This window comes from Elgaria multicarinata, chromosome 1, assembly GCF_023053635.1.
Source record: "Elgaria multicarinata webbii isolate HBS135686 ecotype San Diego chromosome 1, rElgMul1.1.pri, whole genome shotgun sequence".
In the NCBI taxonomy this organism is placed as follows: domain Eukaryota; kingdom Metazoa; phylum Chordata; class Lepidosauria; order Squamata; family Anguidae; genus Elgaria; species Elgaria multicarinata.
Genome location: NC_086171.1, coordinates 218,913,188 through 218,938,167, shown reverse-complemented (window position 1 = coordinate 218,938,167; position 24,980 = coordinate 218,913,188). Strand labels below are relative to the sequence as shown.

Sequence of the window (24,980 nt, the reverse complement as noted above, 5' to 3'; positions counted from 1 at the left end):
GCAGGAATCCACCCTAAAGCATCCCTGACAGGTGGTTGTCCAGCTGCCTCTTGAAAGCCTCTAGTGTGGGAGAGCCCACAACCCCCTAGGTAACTGATTCCATTGTTGTACTGCTCTAACAGGAAGTTTTTCCTGATGTCCAGCTGGAATCTGGCTTCCTGTAACTTGAGCCTGTTATTCCGTGTCCTGCACTCTGGGAGGATCGAGAAGAGATCCTGGCCCTCCTCTGGGTGACAATCTTTTAAGTATTTGAAGAGTGCTATCATGTCTCCCCTCCATCTTCTCTTCTCCAGGCTAAACATGCCCGGTTCTTTCAGTCTCTCTTCATAGGGCTTTGTTTCCAGAGCCCTGATCATCCTGGTTGCCCTCCTCTGAACACGCTCCAGCTTGTCTGCGTCCTTCTTGAAGTGTGGAGCCCAGAACTGGACGCAATACTCTAGATGAGGCCTAACCAGGGAGGCCACCTCTGCAGGCTCCACACGGCTGCAGTGAGTGTGAAAAGCCCTCCGAGGTGGGCCTCCTGCCTGGTCACACAGGAAGCTGGTTCCACCAGGACACACAGCTGTGCCCACAGCCTCTCTGAATCCCCCACGGAAGAGTTTAGGCATTGTGCTAGCCAGTGGCCACCTTGGCCCCAGGGCTTATTCTGGAACCCTGAACAGTCTTACCACGACCCAAGGTTCCAGAAATCACTCACGGCTGGCCCAGGCCATGCAGCAGGCAGGGCTAGATGCCTGGTAAATGACACGTTCCTGTTGTCAAGACAGTCCCTGTAGCAGCAGCAGCAGCAGCAGCACCCACCCTCCAAAGGAGAGTCCAAAAATTCAGACCAGGGTGTTGATTCGTATCAACAGAGCCATGTTATGTTAGCAGTTTGTATCTTCACCAGGGCCGGGATTTCCATGGTTCTCGTTTACTTCTTCTGACCAGGCTGCCCCTAGAAGACTTTGCACGACCACAGGGAATGAACAGCTGCTGCTGCTGCTGCTGCTGCTGCTGCTGGGGAAATCCATTTCCACTCCTCAGCTCCCAGGAGGTTTGCAGCTCAGCTCCGAGGGAGCAGAGAATGAGCTCCGCATCTCTGCGAAGGGCCACCAGCACGTCCCTGCAAGGCCTGTCTCGGCATGGCCATGGCGGCAGGTCAAGCGGCTTCAGGTGGCAATGGGAGGGGCGGCAGATGAAGGCAGGAATCGGTCTCTGGCTGGTGCAAGGCTTCTTAAAGCATCTTGGGCTCGACTTCAGGCAGCAGAATGCCCTGGGCTGGCATCCCAGGTCCTAAAGCGCCTTTTCTCTTGTCATCCCTGTCTGTGTCTCGGCTTCACAGGGAGAGGATCTTGCTACGGGCCAGCCGGCCAGCCAAGGTAGCGGATTCGCTGCCCCCTTGGAGCTGCTCTGTCCAGAGCTGTCCAGCTGACCACAGCTCAACGCCCACTTGAGCCACACGGCCCCTCTGAGTGCAACCAAGCCACCGGTTTACTGCGTGATTTTACTGTTTTTGCAGCCCAGCTTGAGAATTTATTTAATTGAAAGGGAGGATAGATAAATCTTAATGATACATTTGCAGTCAAAAAAGCAAAGCCTCCATTACTTGACTCTTCTGGGATGGCAGGAGATGACAGAGAAGCTAGATTGCTAGATGGGAAACAGCCCCCCCCCCCTGTGAGATGCTGCTGCCTCCTCATCCTTCAGTGCAAAGTTCTCAGCTGCTGACCAGGGGGTGGGTGGGTGGAGGTGTCTTGGAGCCCCTCTCTTGGGTAGTAGACTCAGTCCCCACTGAAGGCATCTGCACGTGAGAAGAGTCCTAGAGCTGGAGCAGAGCAAAGGACCATTGAATCCAGCCTTCTCACTGCCAGTAAGATGCCCCAGTGAGAAGCCCACAAGCAGAGCCAGAATCCAAGCGTCCTCCCCTGCCAGTGTTTCATTGCAATGTCTGGTAATCCAGAGGTCCCAAGTAGCCACCAGGACAAGACAAACAACTTCTCTAACTCCCTTTTAAAGCCATCCAAATTGGTGGCCGACACCACATCTTGTGGTAGTGAGTTCCATAGTTTAACTCTGCGCTATGTAAATAAGTTCTTCCTTTTGTTTGTCCTGAATCTCCCACCAATCAGCTTCATGGGATCATGACCCCGTTGGGTTCTAGGATTATGGGAGAGGGACAGAAATGCCTCCCTGTCCACATCCTCCACAACATGCATAATTTTACAGTGGAAATGCTGTATACAGTCCTTGTCAATCACACCTCGAGGAGGATATTGCAGAGCTGGAAACGGTGCAGAAAAGATCATCTCACATGATCCAGGAGCGGAAGCAACTCTCCTCTGAGGGAACGGCATTTGGCGCTGTTTAGCTTAGAAGAAAGGCAAGCAAGGTGTGTCTGTGTGCGGGGGGGTGGGTTGGGGGTGGGACACGGGACAGCGAGATAGAGGTTATGAAGTTATGCACAGAGTAAAGAAAGTGGGTAGAGAGAAAAACCTCTTCTGTAATACTAGAAACCAAAAGGGTCATCCCATGAAATTGACTGGTGGGAAATTCAGGACAGATAAAATAAAAGTACTTCTTCACATAAGTTATGGAACTCACTACCACAAGATGTAGTGATGGCCACCAATTTGGTTGGCTTTAAAAGGGGCTTAGACAAATACATGGTGGAGAAGGCAGTCAATGGCTACTAGTCATAGAATCATAGAATAGCAGAGTTGGAAGGGGCCTACAAGGGCATCGAGTCCAACCCCCTGCTCAATGCAGGAATCCACCCTAGTCCTGAGAGCTACGTTCTACCTCCAGTATCAGAGGAAGTATACATGCTATGTACACCAAAAATGGACAGTCTTTGCAACAGAGGAATGAAATTTTTGGGGTTCTCCATGGATCTGTATTGGGAGGGACTGGTGCTATTTAAAAGAACCCCCCCCCACTTCCAATGATGCAGTAAGAACAATTGGTAGACTCTGATCTGAAGTCCCAAATTTAGACCTAATCAGAAGGGGGGCAGTCTCACTAAACATTTATTTATTTATTTATTTATTACATTTTTATACTGCCCTATAGCCGAAGCTCTCTGGGCGGTTCACAAAAATTTAAACCATGAAAAGCATAAAAACAACCAACAAATTTAAAACACAAATACAAAATACAATATAAAAAGCACAACCAGAATAAAACCACACAGCAAAATTTAATATAGGTTAAAATATGAGATTAAAACAGCAAAGTTTAAATTAAAGTTAAATTAGGTGTTAAAATACTGAGAAAATAAAAAGGTCTTCAGCTGGCAATGGAAAGAAAACAATCATAGAATCATAGAAGAGCAAAGTTGGAAGGGGCCTACAAGGTCATCGAGTCCAACCCCCTGCTTAATGCAGGAATCCACCCTAAAGCATCCCTGACAGATGGTTTTCCAATGTAGGTGCCAAGCGAACCTCTCTGGGTTCCACAGCCGGGGTGCCACAGCGGAGAAAGCCCTCCTCCTGGTAGCCACCTGCCTCACTTCCTTTGGCAGGGGCTCATGGAGAAGGACCCCTGTGGATGATCTTAAGGTCTGGGCAGACACGGCACATATGGGAGGAGGCGTTCCTTCAAATAACCTGGCCCCAAGCCATATAGCACTTTGAATGTTAATTCTTTGAGAATGTCAACAAACATGTAGACGGGTGATCCGGTGAGCATTGTTTACCTGGACTTCCAAAAGGCTTTTGAGAAAGCCCCCCACCAAAGACTTCTGAACAAACTTAGCAGTCATGGAGTAAGAGGAGAGGTCTTCTTATGGATCAGTAACCAGTTAATGAGAGTAGGAATAAACAGCCAATTCTCCCGATGGAGGGAAGTAAATAGTGGGGTCCCATAGGGATCGGTATTGGGACCAATTCTTTTCAGCTTGTTCATAAATGATCTGGAATTAGGAGTGCACAGTGAAGTGGCCAAGTTTGCCAACGACACCAAAATATTTAAAGTGGTTAAAACAAACAGGGATTGTGAGAAGCTCCAAAAGGATCTCTCCAAGCTGGGAGCGTGGGCGTCCAAATGGCAGATGCGGTTCTATGTAAACAAGTGTAAAGTGATGCACACTGGGTGGGTGGGGAACCCAACTTCAAGTATAACCTGATGGGATCTGAGCTGGCAGTGACTGAACAAGAAAGAGATCTTGGGGTTGTGGTGGACAGCTTGGTGAAAACATCAATCCAGCATGCAGCTGCTGTAAAGAAGGCAAAGAGACTGAGAATATCAGTATCATACTGCTTTTATACCAATCTATGGTGCAACCACAATTATAGTACCATGTATGGTTCTGGTCACCACACCTGAAAAAAACATATTAGAGCTGGGAAACGTGCAGAAATGAGCAACTAAAACGATGAAGGGGCTGGAGCATCTCCTCTATGAGGGAAGGTTACAACAGCTGAGCCTGGAAAAAAAGGAGACTAAGGGGAGACATGACAGAGGTGTATAAAACTCTGCATGGTGTGGAGAATGTGGACAGGGAGACATTTTTCTCCCTCTCCCATAATCCTAGAACCCAACGGGGTCATGATCCCAATGAAGCTGATTGGTGGGAGAGTCAGGACAGATAAAGGGAAGGACTTCTTCACACAGCGCAGAGTTAAACTATGGAACTCACTACCACAAGATGTAGTTAAATTATGGAACTCACTACCACCAACTTCGATGGCTTTAGAAGGGGGTTTGACAAATTCCTGGAGGCAAGCAATGGCTACTAGCCCTGATGTAGCATGTAGCCCATAAGCCTGTAGTTGCTGGGGCGCATGGGTGGGAGGGTGCTGTTGCACCGGGTCCTGCTTGGTTGTTCCCTGGCCGACGGCTGCCTGGCTCCTGTGCGAACAGAGCGCCGGACTAGACGGACCCTCGGTCCGCTCCAGCATCAGGGCTCTTCTGCTGTTCCAATCAGGCCAGCGGCGACCGGGACGCGCTCCCACTGGCCCGCGGCGGAGCAGCGCGACTTCCGGAGGAGCAGCTGGCGGTGGCGATGTCCAGGCGCCCCCCCCCCCCCGCTCCTGCTCCGCAGCACTCCCCTCCCTCGAACTTCGCTCGCCTTTACTAGGATGAAAAGCGCCCCCCGGCTGTTCCGCCTCTTTTCCACGCCCCCCCCCCCCCGCAGAACGAGGCGCCCAGACAGGACCGGGGTGCTGCTGCTGGCGGCGAGCCCCCCCCCCCCCGACCCCCAGAGGCGCTGCGGAGGACGCGCCGGCAGCCCCCGCCGCGCCTGCCGGGTTGTCCCCTCCTCTGCTGGGGCGGGCGGAGAAGAGCCGCCCGGGCGGGACTATAAAGGCGGCGGCTGGCTGGCCGGCCGGCCACGAGAAGCCGGAGCAGGCGCCGCGGCATTCCGGCAAGTGCGGGGAGGGGGCCTCTCTCCGGGGGAGATGCGCCCAGGCCGGGGGTGGCACAGGGGCTGCAGGGGGGGGGCGGCGGCGGCGGGGGGGGGGTCGCAGCGCCCCGCTCCCCTGGCATGCCTCCCGAACGCGCGCCGGCGCGCGAGGGCTGCCGCGGCTCGGGCGCGTCGCGCCAGTTCCCCGCAAACGGGCAGGGAGGGTGAGCGCGGAGAGCCCTGGCCCGGGTCGGCGGTTCACACGGCCCCGGCAAACACGCGTTTGGAGCCCCGCGGGGAAAGGAGAAGCGGCGCCCGGAGGAGGAGGAGGAGGAGGAGGGCTGCGCCCGCCCGCCCCACAGAGCGGCTTTTCCGAATAAGGAAGGCCACGGGGGGGGGGGGGGTGCGTTAAGCCGGGGCTCGTGGCGCGCGTCCCGTGGGGCCCCGCGGAGCCGCGTGCCCGGGAGGCCTCCGGGGATCTCGAAGGACGCCGAGCCCAGCGGCCTCTCCCCTCCGTCCCCGGGCGGAACTGGCTTCGCTCTGGGGGGAGGGACAGAGCTCTCCCTCCCCCCACCGCCCGACGGCTCTTCCAGGGGAGCCAGCCGGCCGGCCGCCCTCGGAAGGCGCCCCGGGGCGCAAGTGCCGCCCGCGCGTCGCCTTCGAGCGCCTTCTTGGAATCTCCCCAGGAAAGAGCCGTCGGAGGGGGCAGCAGCAGTCTGCGCTCGCGGCCGCCTCTGCCGGGCTTCCCGGGGGCGGGGCGGGACCGAGGGCGCGCGGGGGGGGAGCAGTCGTTCTGCCCACCCCCAGCCCGGCACCCCGCCGCCGCCAAGTTTCAGGGAGGGCAAAGGTCCCGCAGCAGCCCCAGCGTGCGGCCTCAACTGTCCTGCCGGCGACGGATCTCGGGCTCCAGAACCATCCGAGAGCGGGTGGGGGTGGGGGGGACACGAGACGCGCCCCCCCCCCCAGCGATGCTGGCCCCGCAGCCCTGCTCCGTCCTTGGCTAGTGGGGGTGGGGGGAGCCTGCCCTGCCCGCTTCTAGTCCTCCTCCAATGCCAGTGTGGGATATGGGGCCGGGGGGGGGGGGGCTACTGGCGTGCAGGCTGGCTCCCAGGCCGGCTCCTGCCCAAGGCCACGAAGGGCCCGTCGGGTGATCTCTGGAGCAGAAAGGAGGCCGGAGGCCAACCAGCCCTCCCCCGTGGTGAGCGGGAGGCTGGGCTAGGAGGCCTGGCTCCCCCGCCGGAGGGAAAGACCCCGCAGGGCCGGAGGCGCAGGCCTGGGAACAATGGGGCAGGAGGGAGGCGAGAAGCAGCCCGGCCAGAGGCAGGAAACGACTGTGATCCCACCCGGGTTGCGAGACTGGGGGGCGCCTCCTCCTCCTCCTCCTCCTCCTCTCCTGTTATCTTCTCTTGAGCACCAGACCAGCTTGCTGGAGGGAGGGAGCTGCGCTTTGCCTACTAGCCCAGTTCCCTGCTTCCAAGGCAGCTGGCCAGATGCCTCTCCTGAGCATCAGAGCAGCGGCAGAACTGGGCCAGACCAAAGCAGGCCTGACCCACCCCCCAGCATCCTGCTCCCCAGACGCCCTTGGAGAGCCCCCTCCGCCTCAGAGGGGCCGATGAGGTGTGTCTCCCCCATGGTGTGTGCTCATGCTGAGGGTCCCTGCTCCTGTCCATGGAGGCTCCACTGAGCTGTAGATATATCTGTCCTCCTCTTTTATCTGAACGTGGGAAAGAGGGAAAGAACGGACGGAGCAAGACGCTGCAAAGCCAGCGGAGAGCAACGGGTGGTTCTTGCTCCCGTTGGTTCTTGCTCCGTGCCCAGCGGCGGCCGCTCCAATCGGTCCTCCGTGAGCTGCTGCCTGGCCTCCGTTTGCAGCCGTCTCTTAGCAGTGAATTCCATGAGTTAATTTTGCGGTGGCCTGAAGAGCAAATTCCTTGCCAGGACGTGCACAGGCGTGTGGTTTGTGAGGGAGGCCGAGGGGGACACGGGCGTGTGCAGGCTTTGGTGCCGTGCCGTGGGGCTGGGCAGGGGCCCTCCTGCTGCATCTTCTTGCACAGCACCTGCCTGGTGCGCATCCCTGGCCCCGGAGGGCAGGGCAGGGCAGGGCAGGGCAGGGCAGGGCAGGGCAGGCAGAGGAGGGGAACTGCAGCAGCAGCAGCTGCCGCCCGGCCCAGCCCCAACGAACTGCCCTGTTGTCCCCCTGCTGCAGGGCACGCTCCACCATGCTTCTGTTCAGCCTCCTCCTGCTGCTGCTGCCCTGGCTGGGCACCGCAGCCACCGCCGGAGCCCCGCCAGGCTGCAAGATCCGAATCACTTCCAAGGGCTTGTCGCTGGGTAAGGCGCTGGGGAGGCCTGGAGAGACCTGCTCTCTCTGGGCACCACGTCCTGCTTACCCCTCCGCCCCCTTGTCCAGAAAGACCCACACGTGGGGGGAGGCAGAGCTGGCCTTGGGGTCTGGCTCCTCCGCCTGGCTGTGGTGGGACCCATCATCCCCTGGCCCCGGGCATTGCCTGGCTGTCGCCCAGAGCTCCCCTGGTGTGGCCTCGAGGGGCCGGTCGGGGGGCTGACGCCGGCCGGCTGGGGCCTTTTGCAGTGAAGCAGGAGGGGCTGCGCTTCGTGGAGCAGGAGCTGCAGAACATCACCCTGGGCAACCTGCACGGCAAAAAGGGCCACTTCCATTACAACATCAGCAAGTGAGTGCAGGCGCGCCGTCCTTCCCGCGGTGGGGATAGCCCAGGGGTGGGGGTGTCTGCTGGCTGCTGCTTCCTGGTTCAGGGCAGGGGCCGCTCAGCCCCCGCGGCCAGGGCTGCTTCTGAGCCCTTTCCCCCAGGCAATGGGAGGAGGGCCGGCAGCTCAGCAGGTGCTCCCAGCCCAAGGGCCAAGTGGTGCGCTTGTGAAGGGGCGGCTCCGGCAGCTCCTGGCACATGTGGCCCGCAAGGAGGGCGCTGGGCAGAGGAAGCAGCGCCCGGTGCAGCCTGCGGCCTTCTTTGTGGCGCCCGGCGAAGAGGCAGAAGCCCCCATCCCTGCAGAAGGAGCAGGACACTGGGCGGTGGGGGGGGCAACCAGAGTGATGGGAGCTGACTGCCGTTTCCCAGTAGCCAGAGGGGGCTTCCTGGGGAAGGGAAGGGCCCAGAGCTGGGGAGGGGCTGTGGCTCAGTGTGGCAGCAGAGCCCCCGCTGTGCAGGCAGAAGGTCCCGGGTTCAGTCCCAGACAGCATCTCCAGGAAGAGCAAAGGAAGACCCCTGCCTGAATGCTGGGTGGGTGGGAGGGAGGCAGGGCTGCGGCTGCGGCTGCCAACCAGGGTGGACAGGCCTGGGCTAGATGGACCAGGGCCCTGCTGACTCGGTCGAAGGCCGGATCTACACTACTGCTTCAAAGCGCTTTATAACAGTTTTGACAACTGTATCGGGAGCTCTGTGTCCTGGGCCCCAACAGTTGTCAAAACTGTTTTAAAGTGCTTTAAAGCAGTAGTGTAGCTCCTGCCCAAGGCCACTCCTGACGTCCCTCCTCAGCACCCGCAGGCCCGGGCCGGCTGCTGGGCTGCTCTGAGCTCCAGAGAGGGTGGGGTGCAAGAGCAGGCAGGTGGCCGCCTTTCCCCAGAGCAGAGGGACGGCCCAGCCCCAAAGGCAGACCCAGGCTTTCCCAAGGCAGCATCTGGCAAGCCCCGTGGCCCCAGAGGTGTGTGTGTGGGGGGGCAAGGCCTTGGGAAGCCAAGCAGGGGCCTGAGATGCTCTCTGAGGAGGGGGCCCAGGTGAGCAGGGTGCGTGGGGCTGGAGCACGGAGGCCTGGCTGCAGCAGGGCAGGGAGGGGGAGGAGGAGTTGGGGGCATAGAGCGGAGCAGCAGCGTCTTGTGAGGCCGAGCCGGGTGCTGGGCGGGGGCTGAGAAGGGGCAGGCGGGTGGGACGCTCCTTCTGCGACGTGGGTCTCTCTCTCTCTTCCTCCCTCTCTGGACAGCGTGAGGGTGACCGACCTGCAGCTGCCCTTCTCTGACCTGTACTTTGAGCCCAAGCAGCACCTGGCCTTCGACATCAGGAACGCCTCCATCAGCCTGCGTTTCCGGCGCCAGCTCCTCTACTGGTTCTTGTGAGTCCCCGGCCCCCTCCCCCTCCCGCCCCCACCTCCAGTCAGAAGCACTCTGGGCTCTCCCTTTCACGGCTCGTTATGACGTGCTCGTCCCACCTCTCCCACCTAAGTGCCTGAGGCTGCGCCCTGCGCCCTCCCCATGGCCCCACTCCGGCTCTGTGGTGGTTGGGGCCCCGAGTCCTGTGAGGGTCGGTCTGCTGATCAGGAGTGGGAGGTGGCCTCCCTCCCTCCCTCCCTCCTTTCCTCCACGATGCCTGGATCTGGACGATCCCCCTCTGCTGCTTACTTTAACCCTTTGCTCCCCCAGCTACGACGTTGGCTCCATCAACGCCTCCGCGGAGGGCGTGCGCATCCACACCGCGCTGGAACTCTCCAGAGGCCATGGCGGGAGTCTGAAGATCTCCAACATGAGCTGCAATGCCTCTGTCGCCCGCATGCACGCGGGGTTCAGTGGCACGCTCAGGTACCCTCCGGCCGGCCGTGTGAGTGGGGCTGCTCCTGGGCCCCGGCCTCCTCCCACCCCTGCTCAGCATCTCTCCCTCCCCGGCCCCGCCAGGCGCCCCCTGTCCCCAGATGACTTGAGTAGAACAACCTCTGACGTTGCTTTCGTGCTCACGGCGAGAATCAGAGGAAGGGCGCGGAAAGGAAGGCGACAGCTCCGAGGAGCTCTTGATTCACTTCTCTCAGGGGGTGGGGAGGGACAGTCACGTGAATGGTGTGTGTGTGGGGGGGTAGTCCACAGTTCCTAGCGGGAAACCGTGGCCTGTGCATGGCCACGATTAATGGCCAGTGCTTCCCGTGGAAGGGTGCTGATCCCAGCAGAAGGTCCCGTGCAACTTTTCTGTCTTTTCTTCCTTAATGGATTTTCCACGATAGGAGAAGTGGTGGGGGGGAAAAACACAGTTTACAAGTGCAGGACGACAACCTCTGGAAACACAGCCGCCCCCCCAAATAAAACCCTGAACGAGGCAGGGCGATGGTTGGGAGGCAGGGACCCCCTGGCTGCAGGAAGAGTAGCCGTGGTGGCTGAGGGAGGGCTGCTTTGTAGCTAGTTCCTGGTTGAAAGCGGCAACAGAGAGAGGACGGCTGATTCCAGCAGGACTCGTGCGTGTGTGTGCGTGTGTGTGTGTGTGAGAGAGGGAGATTCTTGGACCCCCTCCCCTTGGAAAGGGGTCAGTGGGCTTGACGTGGGCCCTCTTTGCGCTCCCTCCAGGAAGGTGTATGATTTCCTGGCCACCTTTATCACCACAGGGATGCGGTATCTCCTCAACCAGAAGGTAGGGATGGAGCCGGAAGCGGGCAGGGAGGGTTGAGGGGGAGCAACCCCTCCACCCCTCTCCAGTGTACCCGACTCTCTGGGGCAGAAGTGGACGGGCCACCTGGTCCTCCACCCCCCTGTGGCTGCAAGGTGGGATGGCCGCCCCACAGCATCTCCCTTGGCCCCATATGAAGTGCCTGTCATATGCCACTGAGCTGAGGAGACGGGAGCGCCCCAGTTCCCTTGCCGAGGCCTCCATTGGCCTCACGTGTTTCTGTTCTGCCCAATGGCTGCCAGGGACCCCCGTGGCTCACAGAGTTCTTCCAGCCCCCCACCACTGCTCTCCATAATGGCATGAGAGGAAGGGGTTCTTCCTCCCGGGGTGGGGGTGGATCTTGCCCGGAGAGCCTTGGGTCCTAGGGCCAAGGGGCAGTTGGTCAGGCCGGGGCAGGCGGCTGGTGGGAAGTGGCTGTTCCCATCCTTGGACCAGAAGGGCCTTCGGTGCCCCGGACTCCCCTGGCGTTACAGGTCAAGGGGCGTTTGCAGGGCCGTGACAGAGGCAGGCGCTGAGCCCCAGCCGGAACTTGGCCCCGGGGCCCGTCAACGGCGCATTAGGAAGAGCCCGCTGCCCTTACGCCTGGGCAGAGGGCTTCCCCAGGCTGCTGTCATCAGAGGTGGTGGTGATGGGGTGGGTGGGTGTGCTCCAGCTCTCTCTGCCCCCCCCCCCGCCCGCTTCCCAGCAGCTCTTGTTTTAGGAATGAAGTGCGGCTGGGCCTTTGTGGGACGGGGCCCTTTGCCCTGCCCCACCCCTCCCATGACCCCTCTTGGCTTCCAGATCTGCCCTGTGCTGAACCACGCGGGGCTGGTGCTGCTCAACTCCCTGTTGGACACGATTCCAGGTGAGGGCAGGGGCTGTTGGGGGAGGGGGTGATGCTGCATGCCAGGTAAACGAGGAAGGGCAAGATGGGCAGGGAAGCGGGGAGGGGGGTGGCCCCATCCAGTTCTTCCATTGGGCTGCTTGTTTCTGGCTGAAGGTGTGAGCAGGATTGGAGAGGGAGAGCCGGGGGCGTGGAGGGCAGCCCTGGTGGCAGGCCTGGGGCCTCAGCTGCTCTCTGTCCCCGCCTGCCTGCCTTGTAGTGCATAACCCAGTGGATGATCACATTGGCATTGACTACTCCCTGCTGAATGACCCCGTTGTCACGTCTGACACCATGGACCTCGATTTCAAGGTACCTGCGGTGGGGGGTGGGGCAGGGAAGCTGCAGAGATGTGGCATAAAAGAAGAGGTGGGGAGACGAAGAGGCTGTGCCCAATGTCTGCTGGGGTGGGGTGGGGTGGGGGGAAACCAGAAGGGTTCGTATTATGGGATGCGCGGCAGGCAAAGTCTGATGAGCTGCGTGGCATCCAGCCGCTTTGCCACTGGAACTGTTTGCAAATATTGAAATACACCCACTGACGCTTTTGCATGATTTTGCTGCACACAACCTTGCACTCCAAAAATATCCAGGCGTTCAAAGGGCCCGCTAGCAGCGGCGTTGTGTCCTGGACCCAAAGCACTGGGCTTGGTCTTCCCTTCCCTTGCTCGCTCCCAGGCAAAAGTGGCCCAGATATGCTCCGTACCGCCTGACAAGGCGGCATTGGCTCCCTTCGGGGCCCTCCCAGGGGAACAGCCTGAATTGCCTCAGGAGGAGCTGCGGCTTCCAGGGGGAGCCAGGACATGGGGGGCCAGGCCACCCCCTACCTCTGGTGACCTGCTTGTCAGCCCTTTTTCCACGCATGCGTTTGGAGTGCCATCAGTGGGCTTGTGGTGTACAGTTGGGTCTGACCGGGTCCCCCCCTCCCTCCCTCCCACAGGGCATGTTCTTCCCCTTGAGGGGTGAGAACGAGACGCTGGCCAACCTGGCCATGGAGCCCGTCATCAATGAGACGGAGCGCATGGTGTACCTGGCCGTCTCGGAATACTTCTTTGACTCCGCCCTCTTTGCGTACTACCGGGCCGGCGTGCTGAACATGCAGTTTGCCGGGGAACAGGTGTGTTAAGGGAAAGGCCTCTTTCATGAGGTCTCAGCCATCCCTGGGAGGGGTCTGGGACATGTGCAAACAGGGGGATCGTGGCCCAAGCAGTGTCAAGGGGGCAGAAAAACTCTGTGCTGCTCCAACGTGGACGTTCTGCTCTTGTTCCAGGTGCCAAAAGACTTGGAGGTGTTGCTGAGAGCCACGTTCTTTGGGAGCATTGTCATGATGGTAAGACGGGAGATGGGGCAGCAGGGGAAGCATCTCTGCCTGGGCGGATTCCTTCCTGACTGTTAGAGCAGTACGACAATGGAACCAGTGACCTGGGGAGGTGGTGGGCTCTCCCACACTAGAGGCTTTGAAGAGGCAGCTGGACAACCATCTGTCAGGGATGCTTTAGGGTGGATTCCTGCATTGAGCAGGGGGTTGGACTTGAGGGCCTTGTAGGCCCCTTCCAACCCTGCTATTCTATGATTCTATGATCCAGAGCTGCAATGCAGGCCTGGGGATGGTCTGGTGGCAGCTCCATGGGGAAGGTGGGTGGGGTGGGCTGAGGCAGAGCTCCACCTTCTCCATCTGATGCTGTGCGGTCAAGCGCCCCCCTGCCCCAATTCTGCCCCAGGATCACGTTCTGCAGTGTGCAAAATATGCCATTCATGACTCAAGAGGGAAGTGTCAGGGTCTTTGCAGGCACAGCAACCAGGATGTAGCCAGGGCTCTAGAGTGTCCTCGTTAAAGTCTCCAACAGAAGAGGAGACTTGAAACACTTGCACAAGGCTTGGAGTTTGTCAAGGGTGGTGGCGGCACGGAAGCGTCATCTTCAGCAACATAAACATCCCTTCAAAGCCTCTCTTTTGGTTCCTGTCTGCCAAGACAGCCGGGAGTGGGAGCAGCAGCAGCAGCAGACGCACGTGACGTAACTGAGCGGCGGCGAGGTCAAGAGCTGCATTGCCAGAGCTTGAAGGAGCTCAGGGGTTGTAGCCCGCAGGGCAGCCAGGGTCCCCTCCAGGGTGACACTTGCCTTTTGGGCACCAGTGGGGCTGACTAGTCGGCTACAACATCTGTGCCCCCCCCCCCGAGTCATCTGTTAAAAAGCTCCCTTGCGTGGAAGATTACGAGTGAGGCACAAAAGGGAAGTGGTCAGGCCAAGGTCGTGAAAGTCCCGCTTTTTTGCTTTTTTTACTGAGCGAGACGTTTCTGTTCCCTCTTACTGTTGGTTTCACATCAGCCTTTGGGTAAGAGCTTTGCATTTTATTTAATGTAGATCCGCCCCCCCCCCTTTATAAATCCAGGGACAACCTAGGTGCAGGCGGATTTAGCTTTTCGGCTGGCAAAGCAGATAACACCAGACCATTCTTTTTATTTTATTTCATTTTTAATAGTAAATCATAAACAATTACAGTAATTATCAAAATCATTCTAGAAAACCAGTCAAATCATTCTACAAATCCACTCCACATTCAAAATATAAGTGGATAAAAATCAATATTGTTGTTGTTGTTGTTATTATTATCTGCCTTTTCCCCAGTACTATAAATGCACCTATAATAGTAATACTATACAAATAAATCAAATTTAAGCCTTAGAAATATATTTGCACATTAAATTGTACCCAGCAACAGATATGGATTAGTATTATCCTGGATCTTGTTATTCCAAAAGGAAATAAGCAAAGTCCATTTTTCTATGAAATTTTCCTCTTATCTCACTTCCCTTATTCTAAGAAAAGCAAAAACAAAACACCAGAATCCCCCCCCCCAAATTCGGTCAATTTCAAAAAATAATTATTCTTCCACCTTTCATTTTCTTTTTCTAGTCCAGGGTGGTATATTAATTTTTCCTATTTTATTCATTTGCAAATCTTCTTTTCATGAGTCTCACAACTTTCTAGAAGTTTCTACCAAAGTTATTCTGTTCGATACTTTTTTCATGCATTCTATGCATTTTTGCCAGCCCTTCTTAAAAGTATCTCTTTTCTTTATCCCTCTGTGTACTCTTAACTTCTGTCTCAACTTATCCTTTATTGCTATATCCCAAATGTTCTTTTTCCATGTAGATGCTGTCGCCATCCAAGCTGTCTTCCAATTACTTGCTATTAATTGCCTCGTGGCGGCTGTCAAGAAAAATCCAATTAATTTTTTTCCCCTCTTCTCTATTTTCTTCAACAAACATATTCAACAAAGCTAACGCTGGTGTTTTGCAAATCTCTTAATTGGTCATTTTTCCTATTTCTTGAAAAATCTCATCCCAAATCTTCTTGTGGAGATGGCTTGAAAGGGGGTGGGGTGAGCCTTTGGCCCCACGGCTGACCCAGCTTTGCCCCCTTCCCCGTCCCCCTCTGGGTCTCTTCCGGCCCCCAGAACCCCTCCGTGGTGGACGCGCCCTTGATGCTGAAGCTCCAGGTGTCCTCCCCGCCGCACTCCACCATCAGGGCCTCCGGCGTGGCTGTGGCTGTCACGGCCCTCCTCGACGTCTTCTTGGCCCCCGTGGACAAGCCGCTGATTCAGCTCTCCAGCACCACCATGGTGAGCTGAGACCCCCGGTCCAGGTGCCCCGGCGGAATGACAGATGCCTCGGGGTGGGGGGTGGGCCCGGGCCAATTCTCCTCTGGTGACCGTGGCAACGGAGGGAGGGCAATACGTGGCCCCCCGCCTGCCTGTGGGAGAGGCAGAGTGGAGGAGGAGCAAAGACAGGACCCCGTGTCTCCTCACAGGAAGCTCGGCTGAGCGCAAAGGTGATACTGCGGCAGAAAGCGCTTCAGGTGCAGCTGGACCTGAGAAGGTATGTCAGGGCGTGGCAGCATCACGGGGTGGGGGGGGAGGAAACGCTGCCCGGGAGAGGCTCCTCACCTCTCTCTCTCTCCCTGCCTCCTCACCTCTCTCTCTCTCTCTCCCTGCGCCTTGTTCAGGTTCCGGATCTACTCCAACCAGTCAGCACTTGAGTCCCTTGCAGTAAGTGGTGGGGCCCAGCCATGGGCACGTCTAGAGGTAGCCCAAGACAGCAAAGGGGAGTGGGGCAGAGCATGGAGTGCGTGGGGGGGGGCTACCCCTTAGCAGGCCCTGGGGCTCTGTCTCCTGCATCTCCCTCTGAGACAACCTGGGATGGAACCCGGGACGGCCCTGGTCCGCCTGAGACCCGGAAACGCTGGCTGCCAGCCCGAGTCAGAAATCCCTGGGCTGGTAGAAGGCTGCGTGCTCGGACTGAGCGGAGGCAGCTGCTTCACGGGCTCAGCACCCCCTTTCAACCCCTCCCTCCCTCCCTCCTCCAGCTGATCCCCCTGCAAGGGCCCCTGAAGACGCTGCTGCAGCTGACCATCATGCCCCTCCTCAACGGTGAGCGCTGCTGCGCCTGGGTCCACCCGGCCTGGTGCTGGGGTGGGTGGGTGAGTGGGGGCCCCGGCCTCGGTCGCTCGGCCTGCAAGCTCTGCGTCCCTCTCGTGTCTGTGGGGCAGCGGGGCTGGAGAGGGGAGGGGAGGGGAGGGGAGGGGGAGGCCACGCGGGTCAGGCCTGGCACGGAGGCCTCCTTGGGCTCAGATCCAGCGCTTTCCCTTTGCTGCAGAGAGAACCAAGAAGGGGGTCCAGATCCCACTCCCGGAAGGCATGGACTTCATGAAGGAAGTGGTCACCAACCACATGGTAGGGGGCCCCTTCTGCGGCCTGGAGGGGAAGCGCTGCTCTTTGGGCGGGACGGGCAGGTGCTGCCCCCTCCCCCAACCCGCCTGCAGAACAGGTGTGAAGCCCCCGTTCCGCCCCCCCAACCCGGCCTCTCTCTTCCCTCTGCCCAGGGCTACCTGACCATCGGCGCCGACCTTCATTTCTCCAAAGGGCTGAGAGAGGTGATTGAGAAGTACCGGCCGGTGCCTGGCCCTTGAGAGGCCCGCGCAGCTGCCCAGCGGCACCGCTGTTGACCCACCCCCTCGCTGGAGCGCAGCGACCCGCTCGCCCAGCACCTGCCCTGGCTGCCCTTTTGCCCGAGGAGGGGCAGCAGCTGCTCTGGCACCCTGGACTAATAAACCGGTTTAGGCCACAGCCTGCTGGGGGTCCTAGAGTCACTTTGCTTTGCTTGCCCTGTTCCCCCGGGATGGGCTCCTCCGGAACTCCCCCCCCCACTGGAGGCCCAGTTGAAGTCCCGTAGCCCACGCCAGCTCTGCGGTCCGGCTGGCGCGGGACGAGGAGCGGCTCCCAGGCGAGGGTCTTTCCGAACTTGTGACCTGGCAGCCCTTCGCTGAAGATGCCAGGCCTTGAATTGGGGGTGGTGGGTGAATTACGCCCTCCCCCATGGAAAAAAGCTCACCACCCAAAACTGCTGTGGAGCTGCAGTCTTGATCAGAAGACTCCCTACGCCCCCCCTCCCCATGGATCCTTCCCTCTGGGGGTGGGGGTGGGGGTGAGCAGCGTGTGTCCCTCCTGAGTGTTCAAAGTGCGCCACATGTACACAATCAAGCCACTACCCTTACGACAACCCTGTAAAGTAGGTCAGTGTTATTATCGTTGCATTGCAGACTGGGGTGGGAGAGGCTGAGAGAAACACAGCTTTCCAGAGCGCCCCCCCCAAGTAGCAAATGAGTGCCCCCACCCCCCGCACTTCGTAGCTCAGCCTCTTTGCCCCTGGGCTGCACATCGACCCCCGCTCCAACCTGCAGCCTTTGCAGCGGCTTCTGGTGAAACAGCCTCCACGTGGGGCGGAGCAACAGGGCACGAGGGCCCCACACAGCTGGACCAGAAGTCCATCTCAGCAGTGGGGAAGATGCAGCCCTTCAGAGGGACGGAAACTCCCAGCAGCTGTGACCAGCACTGCTCGTGGAACGGGGTGGGGGGAGCACGCGGAAGGCCCCCCATGGCCCCACCTCTGCCCCTCGCGGCTTGTTCATCGGCCCCTTGGAGGATGCGGCTCTCCTGGGCACTTTGGGCACAAGCCCATTCCAGAGGTGGCCCCTGTGTTGAAGGTGCGGCTCCCCACGGCGAGGCGGAGGCCAGCAGCTGCTGCTTCTGCTGCAGCCTGGGACCGGCCACATCCCTTTCACCACCAAGGGGCAGGGAAGAGCCAGGCCTCATAGAATCATAGAATAGCAGAGTTGGAAGGGGCGTTCAAGGCCCCCTGCTCAATGCAGGAATCCACCCTAAAGCATCCCCGACAGATGGTTGTCCAGCTGCCTCTTGAAGGCCTCTGGTGTGGGAGAGCCCACAGCCTCCCTAGGTAACTGATTCCACTGTCGTACTGCTCTAACAGTCAGGAAGTTTTTCCTGATGTCCAGCCGGAATCTGGCTTCCTTTAACTTGAGCCCGTTATTCCGTGTCCTGCACTCTGGCAGGATCGAGAAGAGATCCCGGCCCTCCTCTGTGTGACAACCTTTTAAGTATCTGAAGAGTGCTCTCATGTCTCCCCTGTGCAAGGCCTCAGAACGGATAGGGCACGTGGAAAGCGGGCACCTGGCAATGGGGATGCTGCCACACCTCCACGAGGGTGCGTGAAAATAATTTGGTGCCTCCCGCTCAGAGGAAGAGGCAAGCTGAGCAGGGGGACGTCCAGGGGATTCTAAAATCATGCGGCGCAGAGGCCGTGGAGAGAGCGCTGCTTCATCTGCAAGTGGGAAACAGCTGTCAAGGAGAAAGAGGAAGCACACGCATGTACAAGGGAGGAAATTAAAAGGGAGGAAATGAAGGGCAGAAAGCAAATTTGCTTCTGTGGGTCCTCATCTGTCGCCCCCACCAAGACGTTTCAAGGAGCACAGAAGGTGGGGGGGAGCAGGCAGATGAGTGTAAGACCAGCAACCCACCCAGGGCAGCGCCCACAGCTCACAGAGAGGCTGAAGGAACCTGCGCACACAGAGAGAAACGGCTCAGCCCGAAAGACGACACGGAGGAGGCCCAGTTCCATTAGAAAAATAGTTTTAATAGCTTGCCCGGGCCACTGATTTGAGGATGCAGCCCACGGCAGGAGCGGCTTCAGTCGGGTTCCTTCCTCGAGACTGGCTGAGAACGAAGGCTGAGGAATGGTTCCTTGAGGGGTCGGGGGAAGAGGAGAGGCGCGCTCTCCCCCCAAAGACAGTGCAAACGTGCAGACAGGGCCTGGGGGAGGCCGGCCGGCTTGCCTGAAGAACGGAGCCCCTGTGCAGGCACCTGCCCCCCACCCAGTCATCGGAGCAGCGTGGACACCAGGACGGCCGCAGGGTGGAGAGGGGCGCTGCCCCCCCGGCAGCAGCGGGGGAAGTGGTGCCACAGCAGGAGTCCCTACCGGCAGCCACGGCCCAGCGGGAGGCGGCACCCGCTGCCCAGGGAGAAAGCAGGCCTCCTCGGGCAGAAGGCAGGCAGGCAGGCAGGCAGGCCGTGTGACAGGCCCAGGGCTAGAAGGGCTGCTTGGTGATGAAGCGCTCAAACATGTTGTAGGCCGCGCGGGGCCGGTCGGCGGGCACCATGTGACCTGCGCCCTGTGGAAGGGGACACACGCACGCACGCAAAGGGTTAGGGCGCTCTGGAAGGCCTTCAGCAGGAGAAGCCCCCCGCCCCCGAGAGCCCCCCCTCAGTACCTTGATCGTGAGGAAGGCAATGTTGGTGAACTCCTTCACAAAGCCCCCGATCTGGTCCTGCCCGCTCTCGTCCGTGAAGATCCAGGGCCGCCGAGCCACCGCTACCTGCCGTTGAGACCAAGGGGGCCGTTTGAGACGGCACACTGGGGGGGGCGGGGGGGGCTCTGGGCGACTTTGGGGGCTCCTGAAGGCGCCTGTGCGGCAGGCCTCGCCAAACGGAACCAGAAGGTGCAGGGGGCCGCGTGTGCCAGCACTGCCCGTTGCCCTGTTCAAGCGGAGCGTCTGGCAGACGCAGCCCAACCCACCTGGGCTATGGTGAAGCTTCAAGGGGCCGGAAACAGCAGCTTTGGAGGAGCAGCAAAGGGACCCCCCCACACACACACACTTCCTGCCTTCCCCTTTCGCAAGGGGCCCGAGCATTCCCCAAGGAACCCCGAGAGACACAGCTAGACATGTGGAGCCTCCCCAGCCCCCTAGCGCAAGGAGGGCTGAGAGCCAACCGGGTCACGGCATCCCAAGAGCTGGTCCTGGGGCCAACGAACGGGACTTTCCAGAGGATTGGGCAGGGCCCAAACTCCCTGAGGGGCGGCAGGGCCCCCGACTGGGGTAGCCCTGTTGGACCACTGGAAGACACCCTACGGGGCGCCCTCAGCAGCACTGGAGGCAAGCTGCCTTCCTGACCCACACCAAAAGGACTGCAGAGGCTGAACAGCACTTTGCACTGGGGGGTGGGGGTGCACGCAGAACAGCCCCACGTGACTTCTAGCTGAGCCCACCTTCTGTTGCAGGGAGTCCACAAACCACTCGTCCCCCAGGAAGTTGCAGGCCATGTCCACGTCACCGTTGTACACCAAGATGCGGTATTTCTGCAGCAGAGCCAGAGTTAGTGAGGTGGCGGGGAAGCAAAGGCAGGCAGGCAGGCAGGCAGCCCCCCACTGGGGGAAGGAGGCGGCCAGCAGAGCAGCGCACCCTCCGAGCCCAGTCCGCAAAGGGCCCTCGCGCCGCCCGGGCTCACCATGGTGCTGAGCAGCTTCATGTACTGGTCGTTCATCTTGGTGTACAGCCGCTTGTAGCCCCGGCTGACAGCAAAGCTGCAGGGAGGAGAGGCAGGCTGGGGGTCACTCTTCCAGGCCAGACCACGGCCTTCAGCGGCCACCGCCAGCCCCCCTGCACACACACACACACACACACCCGGTCCCCTCCCCAGCCCTGGCCTCTCACCTGCACATCTGCCACTCCGGGGCACTCCCCGCAATGTGCAGCGCCTTGCGCACCTGTGCATCATTCATGTAGGCAGAGGGGGCCGTGGTGTTGATGCAGGGGGGGTCCAGGCGCACATTTTTCTTGGCAGCTTGCCACCTAAAGAGATTCTGGGGGATGCAAACAGTTGCCGGCTGCTTTTAATGCCCTTGAGACACATGAGGACGCCTGGTGTTTATCCTTCCGAAGCCACTGGAGGAAGCGAATTCTGGAGAAGCCAGAGGGGGTGGGGGGGGCAGCAGAGCCAAGGGTGGCCCCGGCCGGCCCCCGGAGTGCCTCTAAGAGGCCGTCCCCAGGCCAGGCACCGCGCTGCGGGGGCTCCCAGGGATGGGGCTGCTCCCAAACCCGCAGAGGCACAACACTCTTCCTTCCCACCCGGCTGGACAGCCCCGGGTCAGCCACCGCCACGGCCTGCATCTCCGAGGCAGGCCTTTGGGGCTGGGACCCCCGCCGGGGAGAGCGCTCACCTGCTGCCACAAGGAACGCAGCGGCTGCCTCATGAAGTTGTTGCCCAAGTCGTGCGTGACGAGGACGTCGCCGTCGTACCTGGAAGCCAGAGGAAAGCCCCCGCGTGAGCGCCTGCCTGACCCGCCGGCCTCTGCCGCCCCCCGCCCCCAAACAGGGAGCTGTGGCGCCAGGCACAGGCCGGCCACGCAGGCCAGCCTCGAGCCGGGAGGTCAGCCTGCCAAGAGCCGGGCCCACCTGAAACTTCCAGGCACTCCGCCGGCGCACGGGGCGTATAGGTTGTAAATGTTGAGGCCCGACTCATCCACGATGCGGATCATCTCGGCCATCTGCAACAAGCCGCAAGAGAACAGCGAGGCTGAGAGCAGCTCCAGCCAGGCCGCCATGGGGGGAGCGGGGTTCTGCCTGGAGGAAATCCGCTGCCCCCCCTCCCCCGAGGCCAGCAGCAGATCAGCCGTGGCCGTGGCAGCGCTCCCCACCCAAGGGGGCCGAGATGTGGAGCCCCCGCCACTCTGGCCACGCCCAGCGCAGCCCCCGTCCACTCACGGCCAGGGTGCAGTTCAGGTTGGTGTTGTTGTGGAAGTTGCATTTGCCCTGAGAGCAGCAGTAGGCCTGCAAGTCCTTCCAGAGCCTGCGGCAAGGAGAGCAAGAGAGCCGCTGGGCCGGGAGCCTCTTCCCCTGCCGCTGCCGCCCCCTCCCCTCTTCCAGGGGGCTGAGCCAGTGAGGACCCAGCCCCGCACCACAGCCCGGCCAGCCGTTAGAAGCCGTGGAAGCGGCCGCCTGAGGAGCGCCTCACCTGCTGCCGAGGAGGCCGTGGTAGTAGGCAAAGTAGACCAGGGAGTTATCGTTGGTCTCGTAGCAGGACAGGCCGTTGCCCACCGCAATGCCCTGCAACACACAGCACCGCACGGCCACGTCAGCAAGGGAGAGGGCCCTCGTCGAAGCGGGGCCCCAGCACTCGCTCCGGAGGTGGCAGACCCCGCAGGGAGAGCTACGCCTGCGGGCCAGAAGGGCTCACCCGCCGGGGCGTTGCCGGGGCGAACAGCATGAGTCGGGCTGCGTCCTCTCTGCCCCTCCCTCAGTTTCCCAATGCTGCTGAGGCTCAGCAGGGAGGAGCCCCCGGGGGAGAGCCAAGACCTGCTCAGGTAGGTTCCTGCAGAGCTTCTAGGGCGCCTCCACCACGCATTGCCAGAGGCACCTTTGCCCAGAGCTGCCGCCGCCGCCGCCCTGCCCGGGCTCAGTGCCAGGAGGAGATGATCCATGGCCTCCTTTCCCCCGCCCCGGCCCAGCCGCTCCCTCCTCCCTCCCCCCAGTGCCCCCATGCACCCACCTTCAGGTTGAGATCAGGGTCCTGCATGACCCACTGGGCCAGCGTGGGGATGTAGACCCCCCCATAGCTCTCCCCAGTGAGGTAGAGGTCCTTGCTGCTGAACTCTGGGTAGAGGTGGAGGAACTCCTTCAAGGCCAGGTAGTTCACACGAGCCACCTGTCAGGGAGGGAGAGGGGACACATGGCTGGCTCTGGTGGGGGAGGGGCCAGGGGCAGCCCCTCCGGACCAACCACCCCGCCCCCGCCCCAGTCCCACACCCACCTCCGTGTCGTTCGTCCGGTAGTCCTTGCTCTCCGAATAGGAGTAGCCGACCCCAACGGGAGACTCCAGGTAAAGGATGTGGCCGAGCTGCGGAGAAAGCACTAAGTCACGCCCAGGCCCTGCCTCTGCCCGCTCCACGGAGCACGGCCAGGCAGGGGCCCAGGGGCAGGCGGCCTCCTGGGGTCAGCCTTCTGGCACCTTCTTGGCCCCAACGGCCTTTCAGAACTGAACCCCAGGAGCAGGACCCTTCTTCTTCGGGGGAGGGTTAAGGCCTCACCTTGTTCCAGGCATACTCATTGAACTCCAGGGAGGCCCCATCAGGCTGGATCTGCCGGAGGAGGAGGAGGAGGAGGAGAAAGCGGAGTTACCGTCAGGCCCCTTCAGGTGTCCACAATCCGCCAGCCTCAGCCCCGTTTCCCATCCGCCTCCAGCTTAGACTACTTAGTTACGCAAGGCAGCTTACAGGTAATACCTGTGGCAGCTCCCTCTGGAAGGCTCAGGCCTCCCAGGCAGCTATCGAGAGATTCTGACCGACTGTCACAAGGCAAGGGCCGGCTGGCCGGCGGGCGAGAGAGAGAGAGAGGCAGAGAACAGCTCGCTCCCAAGACAACCCAAAAGCCACGGCCGGCATCTACCGTCCACAGCTTGTAAGATGTGTCGTTACCTCCGGGGGGGGGGGGGAGTGGGGAAGGAGGACTTGCTCTCTGTCCTCCCCCTCCGCCTGCTGCACAGAGCAGGGACCCCATCGCAGGGCCAGCCGGCTCCCGCTCTCAGAGAGGGTAGAGGGCAGGAGGCCAGATCAGCTGGGGGTGGGGGTGGGGAGGTGCTACTGACCCTGAATGGGCCGTGCTCGGTCAGCAGGCCTGCGATGGAGCTGCAGCCGGGACCCCCGTTCAGCCAGAGCACTAGGGGCTTGTCCGCAGCATTGCCCTGGGCCTCCACAAACCTACAGGGAGATGAGGAATAAGGCCTGGAAGAGCAGCCCCCCCCCCACTGGGGCCCTTCCCTTCCCTTCCCACCCCCCCACCCCCCCAGGAAAGCCCCCTTCTGCCCAGATCCGCTTCCTCCTTGGACCGCCAAGGGCCTGGCGGGCGGGCGGGCGGGGGGCACCCAGCAAGGAGAAGCAGCCGCAGGCGGAGGAAGCCCCCGCCCCGCCCAGCCCAGCCCCGTACCAGTAGTGGAGGTGCTTCTCTTTCTCGACATCCAGGTAGCCCGAGTAGTGCTTGAAAGCCGGCTGCTTGGCCAGCCCCGGCAAATAGGTGATCTCGTGCCCAGCCGGTGCCGCTCCAACCCCGGCAGCCACGGCCAGCAGCAGCGGCAGCAGCAGCAGTAGCAGCGAAGGACCCATCTGTGAGGGGGCGAGACGGAAGTGGGCAACGGCGGCCACCCTGGAACCAGCCCCATCAGAAGGGGCCCCAGGCGGTGGCAGCCCCAAGGGGGCCCATCCCTGCCCAGCGCCCGCCAGGCGGAGAAGGGTCGGGAGGGCAAGAGCAGCCCCCACCCGGGTCCCCCAGCAACTGGTGCCCGCAGGAGGAGCCCGGAGCCGTCCACACGGGCAGCGTCCGGCGCTCCCAGGGGGCGGCTGTCGCGCATCCTGCCACGGGGAGTTCCGCAGGTGATCTCGCCCAGGTGAGGAGCAACTTCCTCGGCCTTAGATGACCCCAGGCGGCGGGGTGGAGGGAGGGGGCAGACCCCACCCCCACCCCCACCCCCACCCCCGGCCTCTGGCACCCTAGCCAGCCAGCACCTTCCCTCCCTCCTTCCCACCCACCCACCTGCGCAGTCCTCCCTGGGGCGCAAGGGCGCACTGCGCGGGCGGGGCGGCCCGGGTCCCTCCGCCTTCGCCAGCCAGAAGGAGCCCCGGGAGCCCCGGCTGGGCGCGCAGGGAGAGCTGCTCCCCTCCACACACGGACGCTCAGGCACGGACTCTGGCGACCCCTCCCTCCCCTCCCCGGGCTCACCGGCTGGCTCGGCGGCGGCGGCGCTGGTGCGGCTGGAGGCGAGTGCGGGAGCGCGCACGTGACTGCCGCTCCTCGGACCGGCCTCGGTCACCTGACGGCTGGGGCGGGGCCCAGGGGGCGGGGCCGGCGCCGCCGCGGCCAATCCCAGCGCCGGGCCGTATTGACTCCTCGCGCCGCGCCGCCCGTACCGTAATTCCCCACCTCCGCGCAGCGCCGCTCCGCGGGTCCCTTCCCGGCCGCTTCAGAGGCGCGCGGAGCAGGGAGGGCCTCGTCGCCCACTTCTGGAACGCGCTGCCGCAGGATGTGGCGATGGCCCGGCTGGCGGATGAGGCCGAGGCAGCGGGAGCGCCGAATGCAGGGGAGGGAGAGAGGGCGGCTTGCGCCCTTCCAGGTGTTTGGGCCCACCCCTCCCATCAGCTGGTGTTGGGGATGATGGGAGTTGTAGGCGGCCCAAACATCTGGAGGGCCCCAAGATGCCCAGCCCTGAGCTCGAGGGAACAGCC

General features: G+C 61.0%; 2 protein-coding genes across 4 annotated transcripts; one reads left to right on the top strand and one right to left on the bottom strand.

The window, feature by feature from the left end:
- Positions 1-5,251: 5,251 nt before the first annotated feature.
- PLTP (phospholipid transfer protein) lies at positions 5,252-16,705 on the top strand. 3 transcript variants are annotated; one of them, XM_063147488.1, is made up of 16 exons: positions 5,252-5,344; positions 7,530-7,654; positions 7,914-8,013; positions 9,275-9,403; positions 9,711-9,866; positions 10,617-10,680; positions 11,497-11,560; positions 11,799-11,890; positions 12,516-12,692; positions 12,846-12,905; positions 15,035-15,199; positions 15,388-15,455; positions 15,583-15,625; positions 15,943-16,006; positions 16,233-16,309; positions 16,459-16,705. In XM_063147488.1, the coding sequence occupies exons 2-16, from the start codon at positions 7,543-7,545 to the stop codon at positions 16,543-16,545; spliced, it is 1,458 nt and encodes a 485-aa protein (XP_063003558.1). In that variant the 5' UTR covers positions 5,252-5,344; positions 7,530-7,542; the 3' UTR covers positions 16,546-16,705. The 3 variants fall into 3 exon arrangements, with proteins under 3 accessions (XP_063003558.1, XP_063003557.1, XP_063003556.1); XM_063147487.1 differs by having other exon boundaries at positions 5,252-5,348; XM_063147486.1 differs by lacking the exon at positions 5,252-5,344 and adding an exon at positions 5,528-5,547.
- A 1,840-nt stretch (positions 16,706-18,545) lies between these two features.
- On the bottom strand, positions 18,546-24,557 carry CTSA (cathepsin A). The gene is made up of 15 exons (XM_063147490.1): positions 24,478-24,557; positions 23,689-23,864; positions 23,351-23,462; positions 22,794-22,844; positions 22,517-22,603; positions 22,256-22,411; positions 21,722-21,813; positions 21,472-21,556; positions 21,163-21,254; positions 20,928-21,006; positions 20,422-20,570; positions 20,216-20,291; positions 19,977-20,066; positions 19,201-19,305; positions 18,546-19,101 (listed from the first exon to the last, which is right to left on the bottom strand). Exons 2-15 carry the CDS (start codon positions 23,862-23,864, stop codon positions 19,018-19,020), a joined length of 1,434 nt encoding a protein of 477 aa, XP_063003560.1. The 5' UTR covers positions 24,478-24,557; the 3' UTR covers positions 18,546-19,017.
- Positions 24,558-24,980: the final 423 nt, after the last annotated feature.

Bases quoted from the DNA above. Each gene is read 5' to 3' on its own strand.
- PLTP (XM_063147488.1), top strand. From the start codon at position 7,543: ATGCTTCTGTTCAGCCTCCTCCTGCTGCTGCTGCCCTGGCTGGGCACC. The intron at 15,200-15,387 runs GTGAGCTGAGAC...GTCTCCTCACAG, and splicing joins AGCTCTCCAGCACCACCATG to GAAGCTCGGCTGAGCGCAAA. The intron at 15,626-15,942 runs GTAAGTGGTGGG...TCCCTCCTCCAG, and splicing joins CAGCACTTGAGTCCCTTGCA to CTGATCCCCCTGCAAGGGCC.
- CTSA (XM_063147490.1), bottom strand. From the start codon at position 23,864: ATGGGTCCTTCGCTGCTACTGCTGCTGCTGCCGCTGCTGCTGGCCGTG. The intron at 23,463-23,688 runs GTACGGGGCTGG...ATCTCCCTGTAG, and splicing joins GAGAAGCACCTCCACTACTG to GTTTGTGGAGGCCCAGGGCA. The intron at 20,571-20,927 runs GTGAGCGCTCTC...TGCATCCCCCAG, and splicing joins TGCGTTCCTTGTGGCAGCAG to AATCTCTTTAGGTGGCAAGC.